The sequence below is a fragment of the Prorops nasuta genome, unplaced genomic scaffold (assembly GCF_024137725.1).
Source record: "Prorops nasuta isolate Cenicafe-Biocafe unplaced genomic scaffold, Cenicafe_Pnas_1.2 PNAS00009, whole genome shotgun sequence".
NCBI lineage: Eukaryota > Metazoa > Arthropoda > Insecta > Hymenoptera > Bethylidae > Prorops > Prorops nasuta.
The window spans coordinates 8931658-8948679 of NW_027116806.1; the positions used below are offsets into that span (position 1 = coordinate 8931658).

Genomic DNA, 17022 nt, shown 5'->3' on the forward strand with positions numbered 1-17022 from the left:
GGGAGTGGTAAATGAAAGAGTAAATAAATTCACAATCACTTTTAATGGTTGCAATAGAAAATCAATGTACATATGCAGAATTCATATCCTAAATGATGAAAGTTTCTAGGTAAAATGTTAATTGTGTAGTAAAAAATAAAAATAAAATGATACAGATAATGGAGTGGCTTATTTTTAACTATTTGCTTATTTGTTAGTCATTTACCTAATTACAATGATTGAATTATTAATTATAATTATGTCTGTATAGACACTCAGGTGTGTATACGCAATGGAGATTCTTAAATGCTACACAATGTTCTTTTACTTTGGTTTTAAATTAAGGACTAGTTTGTTGAGCTTCGCTCTCTCCCCATGTAACCCATAAATCATCTACTTTCAATCGAGGTACACTATAGGTATACTGTAGTATATATATTTATATAAACAAGTACAAAATACCTTGGCAGTTATATTTTCAACCAATTGAATTTCGTTTGGTTAAAGTGCTTTTTTTATTCGAGACTCGATGGTTTCTTTCGTGAAAGAAAAAAGTACAATTGCCGTGATACTTTTTCAGTCTTTAAATTTAAATTGTAACGCTGCCTCAGTTGAAAATGGTCGATATTATTTTCATTCGAAGGAGGGTTATGCTCGCGCTTGGTAGGAAATCAATAAATTCACTTGGAGTTTGTTAATCCCTCTTTCTTATGCGCAACGACGATCTAGGAATATAGTGCAATGAAGGCACAAGGCGTACATTTTATTCATTCTTGTGCAGGTGCAGAAAGAAAAGCACAAGAAAGTGAAGATTATTAAGCGTCATTATATAGTACAAAATCATTGGAAATTCATTGTTATTCCGCACATGTAAATGCAAGAGAGTGTGCCAATAATTGCGTACGCTCACTTATAAAAATGCAGACGAAATAAAATAAAAGAGGAGAGGGTCGCGCGATTGTTCGATTAAATGTACATATGGATAGGCGACGATTACAAGGTGGATAAGCGAAGCTCACAGAATAATGTACCATTTAGAATCAGAAATGTAATTTAGAATTAGAATGTAAAAATACTATGTATATTTACAATAATTAATATACCAATTACGGGTATTCAATTGTATTTATACAGCTTTAAACCTTTTAATCAGAGAGCTTTTTCGACATATATATCTGTTATAGTACTTGAAAACAGAGATTGCGTCTAGTAATATAGATTCATATTCGCCAGCAATACTCGATATGACGTTATAGTTTCTCTGTTCCTTCTCGTATTCGTATCTCTCGCTTATTTCACAACTATTATACTTCCAATTCTCACTTATATTTTAGAGTATTATAGAAAATTTTCAAAATGGAGCATCGTAGTCTGCGCGAATCTTACATTTGAGGTTTTCTCTGATAATTCAAGTATCGTTGGCATGTATGAAACCATCTCTTTAAGAATCATAGCGTCTGCATATAGCGTGTCCGTCTCTTTAACAATGCTTGTACAACGTATCAATTAGCTGACGATCGATGATACACTTGCATATCTGTCACGCGTTTTATATGTATTATAATTATTTATAATATATTTACGTTAATTTTTTTTTGTCAGAAACATCGATAAGTTGGCACACAAACGGAAGCAACATATACGTTGATTTGCGAGATAGACATCACGAATCGAAAGGAAAATTTATCGAAAAAACGTATACATTGCGCCGCGCGAAACAGTTCCTATCTTTGTTTTTGGTGTAAAATCTTGCATAAAAGAAAGTATAAAGTTTTCGTAAAATTTCTCATCGAAAAAGAATGTGACGCGTGTCGTAGAAATGGCGGGTGATTTTGTTATCCACAATTTGTTTATATTTTTAGTATAGTATTTTAACGGACTGTTTTTTCGGCATAAATCAGGACCTTTGAACGTCGTACATTTGTTAAGACCCTAATCGTGATTTGGACTTACAGTATGGTAATGTATAAGTTTTGTCAAATGACATTTTTTCATATATATATATATATATATATATATATATACTATATGTATATTCGTATGAGAGTAACGGCGCAAATTGATACGAACATTACATTCACCTGTTACAAAAGCTCTCGATTCTCTCGTAGTTTGATATAATTCGTTATGCATTTAATTTTTCATAATCTATCTATGTGTTTCCTTATTTACATTATGTACACTGAAAACGATTAATCCTTATTTATCCGTATCTTAATGATTGTATAATTAGGATTGACTATGCCTTAGTATAATCAACGGAATTACAAAGTATTGTGTAAAATATCAAATGTTATATACTGTTATTAGATGGTATGTCCATCTCCAAGGTACTATTTTGGACGAAAATCGGTCCGTTTAATACGCCTAGCGTTTTGATGAGCAAATACTTTGGAGATTACATAATCTAAGAATTTCAGGTAATATTAAGTATTATAGATGATTTTTTAATTACAGATATAAAACATGTATATGTAAATAGAACTCTTAATTATGCGCGAACATGTTCTCTAATTGAGCATACGTGTGAATTTCATGTTTATCATATCAGTCTAAGCCGAACTGTAACGGCTCCATACGCAACAGTGGTTAACAATATACGCGCCCCTTAAGCTTGTAGAATCTACTGTAACAAATCATTGCTGCAATCAAATAACAATGGCGTATGCTATACGGAAACATTATTTATAAACTTTAAACGATCTTATTCAATCAATCGTGCAACGCCCAACAAGTCGGCTTGCCAGATAACTGCTTTGTTAATAATTTAATTTTTCACCCCCTTACCCTTTCTCTCTCTCTCTCTCTCTCTCTCTCTCACTCCCTCTTTGATTTTCGACATGGACATTAAATCGTGCAGTCTTTCTTTCTTTCTTTTTGTTTTTTACAAAACTCCTACTCTGAGTGATACTTTGCCATTTACGAGATAACCAGTATATCTAAAAAATATCAGTAACTACATCTCTAATTTATGCAAGATGCATTAGGTCGTTTTACAAGAAAAACAAAGCTTTTCCTCCTTTCGAAATGATAATTCTATTACGATTGTGTATCGGTGAGATAATTACTAGTCTAATTGAGCATGTGGCGCGTTAGTGACGAGTTCTAATCAAACGATTGTTACAGCTAATTGTAACGTTTTAATTCAAATTTTCCTCTAGCGGCGACTCATCGTGCGTTGCACGTACTCACGTTAATTTTTACAAATAGGCCAAACATATGCAGAGACTCTTGCGACTTTTTCAAAAATATATATGCTGTTGACTACTTAGGCTCTCGACGAACAAAAACATTTCCCTTAGTTTGATAATTCGAATAATCTTCAGATGTACATTTATAGCCTAATCTTTTTATTTATCTTTATAATATATATATATTTATATTGTTTTCTTAAGTATTCTATAGCATACATCATTTTTTAATCTAAGAATAGCGAGACCCTCATATGATCCATTTTGAATTTACTTTTGGAGTTATTGAAACGTTAAGACATTATCGCACTATTTACATGGACAATAAATTTAATGGAAATCAATGCAAAAATATATGTATATATATTTATATATGTATAAACATTTAGTCGAACTACGCGTCCGTTGTGTACGTGTGTGCATGTGTGTGGATGGGTGTTTCCTTGTTGTCCGTACTGAATTTCTTTCGTGAAAAATGTTTGTTTTTCTTTTTAACTCAGTCGTATTGGAAGGATAATCGTTGTTCTAAACAATCTAAACTAACGAAACAGAAAAGGAAGAAGAAACGAGAGAGACTTTAACAACTAAACTTACGTACTATTGTCTTTTTCAAAAATATCACTATAAGCCAAGATACCAACGCCAATGCTAGTTAGAGCGGTCTCTTGAAGCTACATACATATACACATACCGATTAGTATATCGAAAGTACGAGTCGCCTCATCATCGTTTCGCCATTTATTCTTCGAATCTCGTAACAAGGATCGCGACCACGCGTACTCGACTAATCCTCGCTGATCAGCGTAAAATTTAACGATCCTCGCGATAAACCAAAGTACAATTGAAAAAGCGAAGAACCAAATATGAGATAGATATTTTCAGTGATCAACGGCAGTAAATATATGTATGTGTCGATACATGTATCACGCAGAAGGCAAAATATTTACAGACTCGATGATTGCTAAGCTATGTATTATTATTGACTTCAGGATCGGCAGTGAAAACTATACGCTACGTATAATTATTTAAATATAAACGCGATTTGTTGAATTGTATAGATTATTGGACAAGGTCGACGACGACGAAGGTTCGATCGTGCACGGTTACTAAAAATACGAATGACACGCGTGTACGAAAGCTATACGCTAATCGTCTGCCAAAAGCTCGGAAGTTCTTTTGGGAAAGGAAAAGCAGCAGATTGGCCGATTGTACATGTGTGTAAATATTTGACACTTTTCTCGCAAAAAATGAACATAAAGGTAATTTCCAATGGAACGAGCAATTCTCCTCGCGAATTGCGATCGACGAGTGCCAACCACATTTCTCGGAGGTTCTGCGAACGCATTGAGAAAGACTGAACAATGGACCAACAATATTCCTCGACTCTGTACAAGACATCTCCTATATAGTTACAGGCACATGCTTAATATTCTTTTCCAGCCTCGCGTCATCTTCCCATGCCCCATCGTAATTGTCACTCGTGAACCAGGCACAGGAGACTCACGGTCTACCGACAGTGAAATCTTGCAGAGGGAAAGGAGGTGAAACGTAGAAGACGCGCGTCGCAAGTTCCAGCAGAAAAGAACAAGAACACTGACAACACATACACTCACAAATGTCTCTCTCAACATCCTCAAATTCACTTTGAAATTCTCGCTACCTATATAGTACATCTTCCGGTTTGAGCTGTCCCTTAATGAGAAAATATTTACACAAATATATCGGTTCCGTTAAAAAGTATATATAACGCACTGTACGCTTCAATAATGGAGAGCGTCACCATCTCGGGAACAGCGTTGCAAGAAGAGGCCACTTAAATAGAATATTTGGCGGTGATGGAGTACGTATCCAGTCTCGGCGGAGATATTAGATGAGGACGAGACTCCTATTAGAGGCGCGTGCTTCTTTCGACCTTGACTACCTCGGGACTGCGAAGTTTACCACCGGTAGGACTAGCCCGTGGCTCGAGCTCGAGCCCGAGGACGGGCGATCCTCAGACGAGGTGGCCGTCGATGTCGGAGTAAGCTGGCGTTGACGCGAATGTCGAGAGCGGATGCCCGTGCGAATGACCAGGATTCACTCCACGAGCGAACGTGACTGGTGGTGGTGGTACCGTCGGTGGAATGGGAGATTTCGTACCGGCCGTCATAACAGTGACATCCGGTGGTGGCACTGGACGTGGAAGTGTCCTGGTGCGCGTCAAAGTCCCTGTGTTACTGGCCGGGTGGGCCACCATGTGTCCGCCGTGACCCATCGTCGGATAATACGTCGAAGGGCCCGTGTCTCCCATTGTCGGAGCCGGACTCGGATTTTGCTCGTAACCCATGTAACGTCCCCCGTTGTCCATCTCAACGCTGTAAAAGTTCACGTCGCTTGGCGGGGCTGGACTCGGATTCCCGATGTAGCTCGATTTTGAAACTGCAATCATTCGTAGGTTTTGCTCGTACTTCAATCTCGACAAACCACCACCGAGAGCTTCTCTCTTTCTCAATTTTCTACATTGTTAGCTCGAAACAGCGCTTGATGCTCCGTGTGGAGAACAAGGATGTGTGGATCAAAGTATATATTAGGTTTTTCGTTTGGCTCAACTGACACAAAAATCTGGCACAACCGTGGATGTAAACTGAACTCGTGTGGAAAAAAACAGAGTGGTGCGTGACGTCATGGCCGGTAAGAAAGGATTTTCTAACGTGATTTATTTCTACCAGTGTGCATCAGTTTTTGCGAAAGAGAACGAATTTTACACTGAGAAATCATTAGATTTAAATAAGTATCTTTTTTAATATTTGACAATTGTATAAACTATTTAGTTTTAATTCCTCCCGTACCGTAAGCTTATATTTTTTAGACGTTGAAACGATTTCAGCTTTTTCAAGATTAAAATCACTAATAAACAAATGTGCTCTGATAATAGAAATAGAACATTTTCCGTAAAAACAGCAGGTTCTTTGAAGATTAATGAAAGCTCGTTTAATTATAAAAAATGAAGTATTTTAGTCAAATCAAAAACTTAATCCTTTAAATTAATCGATAGTATTTCAAACAGATAATTATTTGAATCGAATGATTATATTCTCAGTGTCTGAATGAAGGAATGAGGGGGGGGGGGGAGGAATTATGAAAAGAGAATGTAATAGTGCATGTGGCCAAATTCTATTGTATATCGACTCGCGTGCCTCCTCACTGTCACTTTGAACATTATTTTCACGTATACAAACGTTAGCGCGTCTGATGCATCGAGCGTCACGTCTCTAATCAAGCAAGCTCTGAATTTCTCGTGCAGCTAGCATGATGAAGACATCCGTGCGTCCTGAGTATGACTGGATTGATCGATGCATGATGATCGCAACGCATTCTCAGAAAAAATGCTGACAGTTACTGGCCAGACACAAGCTCAAATTGCAAATACTGAGAAATTATTTCATGCTCGAGTGTCGAAACGGAATAATCTCTCGGTATACCGAAATAGTATACGCAGAAAAAAATATAAGGCTTATTTCAGTAATCCTAGGCGAGACTATGCGGTATCATAAGGGATGTACGTTTAAACAACTTTCTTGAGTAAACATGGATTCGAGAACATTGTAATAAAGTTTTAAACAAATTTAAAAACAGTCGAATTAACTTTCTTGACAAATATATGTAGTAACATTAAAATTTATGAAATTATGAAAATCACATTTCTCTTACTTTTAATTTGACCTTTTAAATTGCAATTTTTTATTAATAAAAGTTGTTAGAAACTACATTCCTTATGATCCTACGAAGTTTAGCCGAGCATAACTGAAACATCCAGTATATATTATATAAAAGACATGCTTCATTTGCTCGATGTTAATGAACGAGTGTGAATCCTTAAAAGTCAGCTCTCTCCTTGTTAGATTGCAACAAGGAAAGTGGAATTTAGGGATTTTCATGAAAATGTTTGATTCTGGCCAGTGATATGAGAAGACACCAAAGAGCGATAAACTTGATAGATTTTGGCACCTATGCGGAGTCTCGAGGAACGTAGCTGTTGTAGTAGGTGACGCACCCGAAAGAGTCCCACTGGCTGTCGTTCTTTGCGGTGGAGAATCCAAATTCGCCATTGGCACGTGGTTCCGCCTGCTGAGTGTTCCCTGATGATGAACCTGCATCTCCAAGCTGCCTTTCCCGAAGTTTTGTATGCTTTGATCTATTAAATACGTACTAGCCGCCGTCTTCCTACCCTCGTCCTGTATAAAAGCAAAATAAGATTGATCGATTAGCGAGAAGAACCAATCGATCCATAGATCTGTTATCAACTCATTATTATATAGCTCATGCGGTATAAAATGAGTTAAAAATCTTTCACACTGTACCTCCGTGTTTCGGTATACAGTTTAACGTAATACCTACCCGACGTGCACACACACACATACACTCACACATTCTCTATACTGTTCTTTCAGTCATTAATATAGCGTGCTGTTCTCAAACGCGTTATAATTTTACAGCATCTATTATTTCGTCATAACTACGTGTATTGCATTGCGTGATAACCCATAATACCAAAGATTGATCTAAAAAGTCGTGAATTCCGTAGGTAGGCATGCTACTATCTTCGCTCTGTATAAATAATTTCACGGAGGGTAGAGGAAGAGATCGTTAGTGTGGGTCAGTAGACGTATATAGGGAGTTAAGCGAAATGAAAGGGAGGCAAAGTAAAACGAATGGAAAAAAAACGAAACGAATGAAAAGTTGTGTAAAACAAATGAGAGGAAAACTAAAGGCAAAGTAAAGCAAAGTCAGAAAAAGTGTTAACAGAACTCAAACCTACCCTCCGGAATTACTTGTTACTAAGAACATACTGACTGATCGCACTGACCACATAATCATTAGCGTCGAAGTTAACGTCGCTCTTCTCGTCCGACACCGAACTTAATTCACCAGTCATGGTGTCTCCGTTTACCGTCGATGGTGCATACATGTCCGCTGTCTGCGACTTGTTAATTCCTGTTTGAGAAACATGACAAAAATATCGATTAGAAATCCATTTCTTATACATCCCACAGAAATTGAACAACGACCTTTTACACTTTACATTGCAGATATGCGATACAATGTTTTTCTTTGTTTTATAAATGTATTCTCGTTATAAAAAAACTTACGAGCTTTGTTTTTCTTTCTCACAATGTACCACAACATGATGAAGACATTAATAATAAAAAAGATGATGGAAGTGACTGCCACTGTATAGACATAATTCATTGGGAAGTCCCCTTTTTCCAGAAGGACGTCTGGCAGGGGTTCGGCTTTATTTGGCCCTAAGGGATAGGCAGAAAAAAAAAAACAATTCATAATATTTACCCGAACGTTGAGCCTTCTTTTTGGACTTTAATGTAGCAAAGACTATTGGCGCGGCAATGAGTAGACAAGCGGATGCGGAAACAGTGATGATTATGACGATGAGGTAGGAAGAGTTTATCTCGCTGGATGTCAACTCGGTAGGTGGTGCCTCGCCTGTAACCCAAGCCAATGCCCCGTCACCCGATTGTTATTCATGCAATGATTACTATCTACTTGTTAGTTTCGTATGTATTAAATTCCTTTTCTTCTTCTTTTTTTCTTCCTTTACTTCATAAATCAAACAAGGCTAAACTGTCAAACTTGCTTGTCGCGTCTCCTCGCTATTCATCTAATAAGGCTGAAGCACTACATCTCTAAAGGCACTTACAATTCCGTACTGATCATTCAAAAGATTCCCTCGAATGCAACAATTGAATTTGCACGATACTCCCTGGGTTGCATTAAAATTCTACAAATTCTGTCAACCGGTTGATAATACATAATTTCAACATAAGCTATGCTTGTGTGAATTTGCTGACAAAATGATAAAAGAGAATGAAACAATACCGATTACCCACATCATGCAAGCTCGTATCATCGAGAAACATATATATGAATAAACGATGCAATTTTGTAGGTATGAATGATAAGAGCTGGGGAAAGATGGACGAAATGCAAGATGATCGGTACGATGATAAGAGATAAAGCTTTAGATACGGCTTCTTCGCGCGAGATAACTGTTTGTGCATACATATAAATAGTAGATTATGCGTAGGCATGAAGCAACTTGGCAGCGTATGGATTATAAATTAGATCTTGGCATAAATTACAGGAGGAAAAGCTTAAGGATAAAACTTACGGAGAGTTTGAACTTTCAGCAAGTCTGGAAGGAAGCCGCTATCTCCCTTGGCATTTATAGCTTTGATGCTAAATACATAATAAGTTCCTAGGGCTAAGCCTGTTATAGTTGCCCTGTAGTCCCCTGGAGAGACATCGTAGTAATAATAGCGGTCCTCGTAGTCCATAGCTTGTCTCCATCTGATTTGATGGGAAGTTGATAGACCACCGTCGAAACCCTTTTTCCACAGTAGAGTGACCGAGTCGTGGGTGACGTTGTACACTTCCAAATCCGATGGTTTGTCGGGTGGTGACGTCACGTCCAAGTGAATGATATCAGTGGAATATCCCATTTTGTTCTGAGCTCGACATTCGTATTCGCCGTAATCGTGAGCAGTTACGTGATAAATCGTCAGTACCGATTCCGAATACAATTCGGATAGCTGTAAAAGTGACGCGGGATCGTTAATTTCGTGCGTCGTTCCGAGTGAGTTACGACACGGTAAAATAGCGAATGATGTCTGAAGATATTAGAGGGGGAGGAGAATAGAAACAATTTGGGTCATTTTCTACTCACGTCGCTCAGCGTCATGGCGTACTTCTGCTCGGTAGCGTTGGCCAATAACGCTTTCCCATTGAAAGACCAACTGAATCTTGGTAGCGGAGAGCCTCGCGCTTTGCAATACAATTGCACGTTTATCCCTTTATTCGCCGCTGCTTTCCTCGTCAGCGGTGTATTCACCATTTCTGGCTTGACTGTAAAAAGAGGGAGTAATCATTAATTTAAGCCGAGATGTACGGTGACTATCTTATTTATCAAAGTACATCTAGATAAACACACTTACAACTCGTGATAAATAATATGGGTTCCGAGGTGACGTTTCCTATACCATTGTTCACTTTACACTGATATTCACCAACGTCTTCTTTCCCAGGATGCTCGATATGCAGGAAAGAGGTTTTATTGACGAAGGAGGTCGAATAGCGGCCCGATAGCTCCGAGCTCGAGCCCACTTTATGCCAGGAAACGTATTCGTCACCTATAGGGCTTCCGTCAATTTCGCAAAATAATTTCGCCTCGACCCCGGGTTGGTAGACCACTCCGGATGTTGAGGTTCGAATAATCTTAGCTGGGACTGTGAAAACGATACAGCACAGGTTATATCTGCCATTTTCGACCAATCCCCTTCGGTACACGCACGTAGTGTCAAGAACGTTCCCAAAACCTGTTACAATGTATCGAATTGATCGCGGTCACGTTTTCGGAACGTTCCTGACACACGTGCTTTCTTCAAACTCTCCATACTCACATTGTACCGTCAAGTTTAACTGGTAAAACGTTGCTCCTTCTTTATTGATGGCTTCGCATATATAGGTGCCTGCGTCATAGTGCACCAGCCTGGTAATATTTAGCGTGGCACCTCGTGCAGTGATCCGTTTGCCACCGCCACCCAGCGGTAAACCGTCCCTCGTCCACGTGTACGTTATCGAGCTCGGGTTGCCGGAAGCTGATACGGTGATCACAAAAGGTTCACCCTCCATGCCTGTCAACTCGTATGGGTCCAGCGAGGAGAATATAGGCTTGTCTGTGAAGTTTCGTTCGATATTAGATCGCCATTATATATACATATAATACAAAAATCCGAAATTACGATCCCGAATCAAAGGCTTCGACTTACACAGCACACGCAGAGAGATGGCATCGTGAACTGCTCTACCCAGTTGACTGTTCTTAGCCTCGCAAGTGTACACTTCGCCATTCATTTCCTCGGTCAAGTTTAAAGGTAACTCTACGTAGGAGAGGTGGCCACCGTGAAGACCAGGCTTTGTACCATTTTTCGTCCCTTCCACAGAGAGTCCTGCCTTCCACCATGACATCTCAGCCACTGGATTGCTACTGCTGGACTCGCAAATGATGCGACCCTCTTGACCAGCGTGAAACTCCTGCGGTTCAGTCGTGATCTTCACTTTCTCCGGTGGAACTAGAAAATTCGCGAGATCCACATTAGAAATTCTGTTTATTATTTCTTAAATCTAAAATAAAAGTGATAAACTCCCGCCAACGGCTTACAATTAACTTTGAGCACGAGTGTTTTGATCAAAGGAATTTCAGTGGCCGAGTTGGTTGCTTCGCATCTGATATAAGCATTGTTATCGGACGCATTGACCAACATGGAAAGCTCGCTGGACACGGCGTGGTCGCGGCTTCTGGTTGTACCCGTCACCTGAAACGCACGATTGGACGATTAATTGGTCCTCGAGTGAAAAAACAGACACACGTGCGAGTGCGGTAGAAGAGAATACAATGGAGTACCTTTTTATCGTTTTTGTACCACGTCAGAGTGGCCAGAGGGTTGCCAGCAGTTGCCGTGCACATTAGCTTTAATACTGTACCCGCTGCTATGGTGGTGTCCTTCTCATATCCGGTTATAATTAAATTGGACGGTGGATCTGCAACGACGAAGAAAGAAATTTGGATATATTCGATGGTTCTTTGAAGTTTGACTGGAGAATGAAATTATGTCTTAATGCTGGTTGATCTTACAGATGACGTTGATGGTATGGGTACCGAGGTTGTTCTCGGTTAATTTGACGTTGGAGGCATGACAGACGACGATGATACTGCGACTTTTGCCATTAATGCCAAAGGTGATGTTTGAGCTGGTTATCCAACCTCCGTCAGGAGCCAGCTCGGTCTTGGTGTTACTGCTGTTGAAATTACGACCATCCACCGTCCATTTGATGTCAGCCGGTGGATTCGAGTTCTCTGTCGTACACGTGAGAAGCACTTGGTCATCGGCCTTTGCCTCTGTAGGCCCTGTGATCGTCACTTTTGCTGGTGCGACTGAAACGTAAACTCGATTATCAATTATTCTCTCTCTCGCTTCCTCTCTCTACATCTCTCTACCTGCAAACTTCAACGTTTCGATCCAGTCCTTCTCCTTCCACAAACACACGTGCAGCAACGCATTAAATTATTCAGTCGGATCGATCCAATAAAGATTTTTGTATTTTAATCGAGTAAACCGGTGTGTAATCGTATTTGAGCTTTCGTGGATTTCAATTGCAATATTAAACAGACTGCATTAATCATTCTTCTAATCTAATATCGATGAGCTTGGCTGAGAGCTGCACTTTGACGAGTGTGTTGGAGGGTTCGGAAAACAATCAAAGAGAAAGAGAGAGGGAGAGAGATAGATTATTGATCTAGGAGAATTGGCTCACGTTCCTGTAAAGGAGTGAATAAGGGAGGGAGGGAGAGAGAGAGAGAGAGATTTGCTGTGTGATAAAGTATGATAATACACTCGGCGCGGGTAGACGCAATATCTCTATGAAATATTCAATGCAGAGGCTGCAATGTGTCGAGGAAGGTTGCGTTCTTTGGTTATCTGACAGTGAGTCGAGTCGACTAGCGTGCGTTACAAGACTATATCTATATAGTCTGGTTGTAGTGCAGTATCAGGTTTGGCAATCGCTGCTGGTTGAGATGGCAGAGCCAATTTATACTTACAGAGAACGGTCATGTCGACGTGGACCTTCATTGGCTCGACGCTCATTATGTTGGAGACCTCGCATCGGAAATGGGCCTTGTCATCCTGCGCCCTGGCAACGAACGACAGAGTACTTTCGGAGACACCACCCTTCGACCGGTAATTCGTCGTAATCTGCTCGTTATTCTTGTACCAAACTATATGAGCTGGTGGATTTCCGCTACGCGAGTGACAGGTCAGCTCCACCTGCTGACCCCGCTGCACGGTCTCCCCTTCCGTGTAACCCTCGATGTACGGCATCCCTGGTGGATCTGTAAACCACCAACGTTAATTAGCTTTTACGAAAATCGTATGTACGAGCTATACCGCGGGAGAGTAGCTTGGCTGTATATTCTCAATGGTCCCACTTGAATATTCCAAACTACACGCAATTCCGCACACATGAAACTTGCGTTGCTATTATTACTATAAATCTACGATGATTCTCTTGTTTAAAGCGCGCGAGGAGACAATTTCCCTTTTCGTTATTCAGCGCGCCGTGATGACCCTGGTACAAATTTTAAAGGGGTCATGGGAGACGCATTTTTTAATAACTTTGAATGCTAAACTTTTAGCGAGGGATGTCGAGTTAAATTTAGAGATACGGTTTTTAATGTGTTGAATACTCGTGGCAAATTTTAATCTTGATAGGGGAAATTATTATGTATATATAGAGGAGGAAGGCTCCAATTAAACCGGTGTAAAATGATACAAGAATAAATGTCAATACTTTCGTTTTTATAAAATTGTAATTTGACGCATTTTTCCGAAAGCATTGTTTATTGATTAAAGTTATGTTCCTAAATTTCATTCTCTATAAACCTTTAACATTTGTTCGACTGTCATTGTAATATATGGTTTATTCTATACAATGAGAGAAAATGTTTTTTAAAAACCATAAAAAAATGTAGTACATTTTACCCTCAACCATTATTTTGTAGTTCCAATTATACAATAATTTGAATTAATTATTGTGATTATACAAAAGTACTGAAAATTACTGAGAAATAACAAAATAATAGTTGGTTTAAGGTTTGTTTAATGAAACATAAAGGTGGGACCAGACTGAAGCATTTGTGCTCGCACGAACGCCATTCGTGTACCAATACTCTATTACTTTATGCATAAAATACCACTACAGACCAGAGTACTCGTGCTTGAGTGGCGTTTGTGCACGCACAAATGTTCTAATCCGTACCAACCCTAAAATACTTGAAGGTACTATAATTTAATAGTATTATAATACACGTGGGTGATAATAATAATATTTTAGTAAAGACAGCAAGTACACGTTGTACGAAATAATCATATTATTCGTGTATAGTGTAATATAGACATTCGGCTGAGAAAGTATGGAGGAAAATTAGTTGAATGGTCGACAAATCAATTTTCCACGTTGTACTAAATGCTAGCAGTTATACACACTAAATTATAAATTACTTATATGTAGGTAAGATACATGCTAGGCGGGCAAACTTTGTTTATTATAGTAATTAAGCATGTGATGAACACTTCTGAGAAACTTTGGAAAGATTTAAAACTTTTGGGGTACATAGTGGTAAAATTATAACAAAACTTTAAGACTTTACAAATGAATTTATAATTAACATTACTAAATTAAAATAGTTTAGGACATTTATGTCTTCATTTTAAATGGTTAACGTAACCGCGCATAAGGACTGGTAATACTATAACTATATTATGCGAACATTCAACATATTTTCTAGCATCTCAAAGTATAGGGTTTTCATTTAAAACTGTCAATAACCTTCGTATGACCTTCGAAAGGTCACTCAACCTTAATCTAATATTTTCATCTCCTACCCCCTATCAATTTTTATCTGAAATATTGTTCCGTATTTCGTATACTTATCGAGATATTTATCTGCAACTTTTAAAATGGAACACCCTGTATAAGTTTAGGGGACTATAAAAATATCGTTTGTGATAAAATTTTTTTTATAGTTGAGACTATATAATCCAGGTTACTAATTTTATTTCTCTCACTGTATATAAAATGTTTTCTCGACGGTTTAAAGAATTACGCGAAGTAACGCAAATGCACACACACACAAATATCCATATAAATATAATCACTCGGATTTTCATTGGGTGGAGGCAGTGTTTCCCGAATGAAATTAATAGCACTGCGAGAAGCGTGTATATATGATTTATTCGTAAATAATGAATACCGCGATAAAGTTTCTTTGCTTGTGGAAGCCGACAGTAAAACACTAGCTTCCGAGTAAAATACAAAAAAATCACAGACCTCAAAGACTTTGGTGTGTGTTTTTTTTGCTGGTAAAAGATACGCTTCTCTGGACGCCTTGAATTAAGTGGATAAAAAAGTGATAAATTACTGTGCAGGTAGGACGGTGGGCAGGTGGGGGTGGCAAGAGGGTATGGTTGCTTTTTATAAGGTGGATTGAATAAGCAGCGCTGCTTGTTTAGAGTTGATTAAGCGCGCGAGAGGGAATAAGTTGGTGGTGGTGGTATATGCGCACGCGGCTCCAGTACCGGAAGGGGCAAAAGAGGGTGAGTTAATCTAATTTGGTCGATATGAAAATGGACGAAAAAATTCAGTAAGATATTAAAGCGGGTGGTCGTCTCGCAGGGAGGTATAAAGAGTGAAGCAAAGTGTAAAAGGGTGATAAATAAGAGGGGATGCGGTAGATATAGCGCCGTCGGACATTGCATTTGGTTCGTTGGTGAAAATTAAGTAGGCGAGAGGCAGTTTGGTTTGGCGAGCAAGAGCGTAAATACGCTACTAGCGCGAATAGCGTGTAAATATACTATATATATGTACTACGCTATACTATATATTATAATACATATATGTATATAGAGGACGATGGGTTTGGAACGGCGTGGCGTGGCGTGGCGCGTGCAGGGGGCCTCGTAATTCTACCGATGGATTTTTATGATGGCTCGCACGAGCTTGGCACGGCTGGCAATATCGATAAATATGTATGTCGGAGTAAACCGCGAACGGGTAATCCCGGTTACGATCCACCATCCAATGGAATGCCATTACCGATGCAGCAAGATGAAGCAATCGCGTCCGCGAGATTCGCCTCTTACTTGAATCGAAAAAATGCGAAAAATCTTGCTCTCCCTCCTCGTGCACTTACGCCCAGAGTTTACTCCCGCTCCGTCGCGTCGCGCCGGATGCAGTATACCCAATTCGATCCACTGTATTCAACAACATCGCCCTCCCCCCTCCTCCCTGTTTTTCAGCTAGATTAAAATTTTTAATTTATATTTCGTTTTCTTTTTTATGTCATCCATTCGTGTTTTACTACCTCGCAAATCATAAACTCGTAAACCGGTTTATTGCACGCGGTGCAATTATTTTTGCCTCACTTTCTGTATACTGTGCTACGAGTGGATCTTCGGAATTTAAATTTGGGAGAAGGGTTGATAGTTCGCTGGAACAATGTTGGGACAAGTTGTTTCTACTTGGATTTCAATCCGATCGGTTTGTCATGGTTTATTTAGTGGTGGGCTCTTAATGAAAGGTAAACAGCTGTAACGATTGTCAGTGTAAACGCTGGAGGTGAGTTGCGTGTACTTACAGAAAACGGAGAGTCTGATGGTTGCCCTCATGGGCATGTCAATGGGGATGGCGGTGTGATTAGCCTCGCAGGTGTACTCCATCTTGTCGTCGTCCGAGGTCGGTTCGATCGTGATGGATCCGTGAGTGTCATACTTGACCAGATCCAGATTGTTCTCTCCAGCCTTCACAGCTTCCTTGTCTGAAAGATCGTTAAAGACAAACTTTCAGATCGATCTTGAACAATTTTTGCACGACCCTTACTCTATAGTCTAGCTCTTATATACAGGCATGCACTATGATACAATAAGGCTGTAAGACCTCGAAATTTGACACTCCTTGGATCGAATAGCTTCTATTAGATACGACCTTAAAGAATTCTCGTCTCAAAGCTGCAATGTAATAGTCACGGAGCAACGATTGGCATTACAAATCAGCTTCGTATGTTATATAGCTTCCAAGATAAAATATAGTCATAAATCGCTAAATGCTTGGCGGGAAAACGATTGCGAGGGAGATAAAAAAAGCGCGAGAAAGCAAAATGGTAGAGCTCTCGTAAAGAGTAATTGCTGTATTATGTTTCCTAAACTTGATCTGTATGTATTAAATACGTAAGGGGATAGCG

General features: G+C 39.3%; 1 protein-coding gene across 1 annotated transcript in view; it reads right to left on the bottom strand.

Moving 5' to 3' along the window:
* Positions 1-35: 35 nt before the first annotated feature.
* The window catches only part of LOC136776224 (nephrin-like), a 102421-nt gene continuing 85434 nt past the window's right edge, over positions 36-17022 (bottom strand). Inside the window, exons 7-20 of the mRNA XM_066731604.1 lie at positions 16420-16599; positions 12826-13116; positions 11860-12159; positions 11629-11765; positions 11386-11539; positions 10994-11296; positions 10625-10900; positions 10160-10450; positions 9892-10070; positions 9337-9757; positions 8300-8455; positions 8017-8144; positions 7204-7384; positions 36-5588 (exon numbers count right to left, since the gene is read on the bottom strand). Of these exons, the coding sequence (XP_066587701.1) occupies positions 5164-5588; positions 7204-7384; positions 8017-8144; positions 8300-8455; positions 9337-9757; positions 9892-10070; positions 10160-10450; positions 10625-10900; positions 10994-11296; positions 11386-11539; positions 11629-11765; positions 11860-12159; positions 12826-13116; positions 16420-16599 (3422 nt within the window). The 3' untranslated portion in view covers positions 36-5163. The remainder of the gene's footprint in view (positions 5589-7203; positions 7385-8016; positions 8145-8299; positions 8456-9336; positions 9758-9891; positions 10071-10159; positions 10451-10624; positions 10901-10993; positions 11297-11385; positions 11540-11628; positions 11766-11859; positions 12160-12825; positions 13117-16419; positions 16600-17022) is intronic.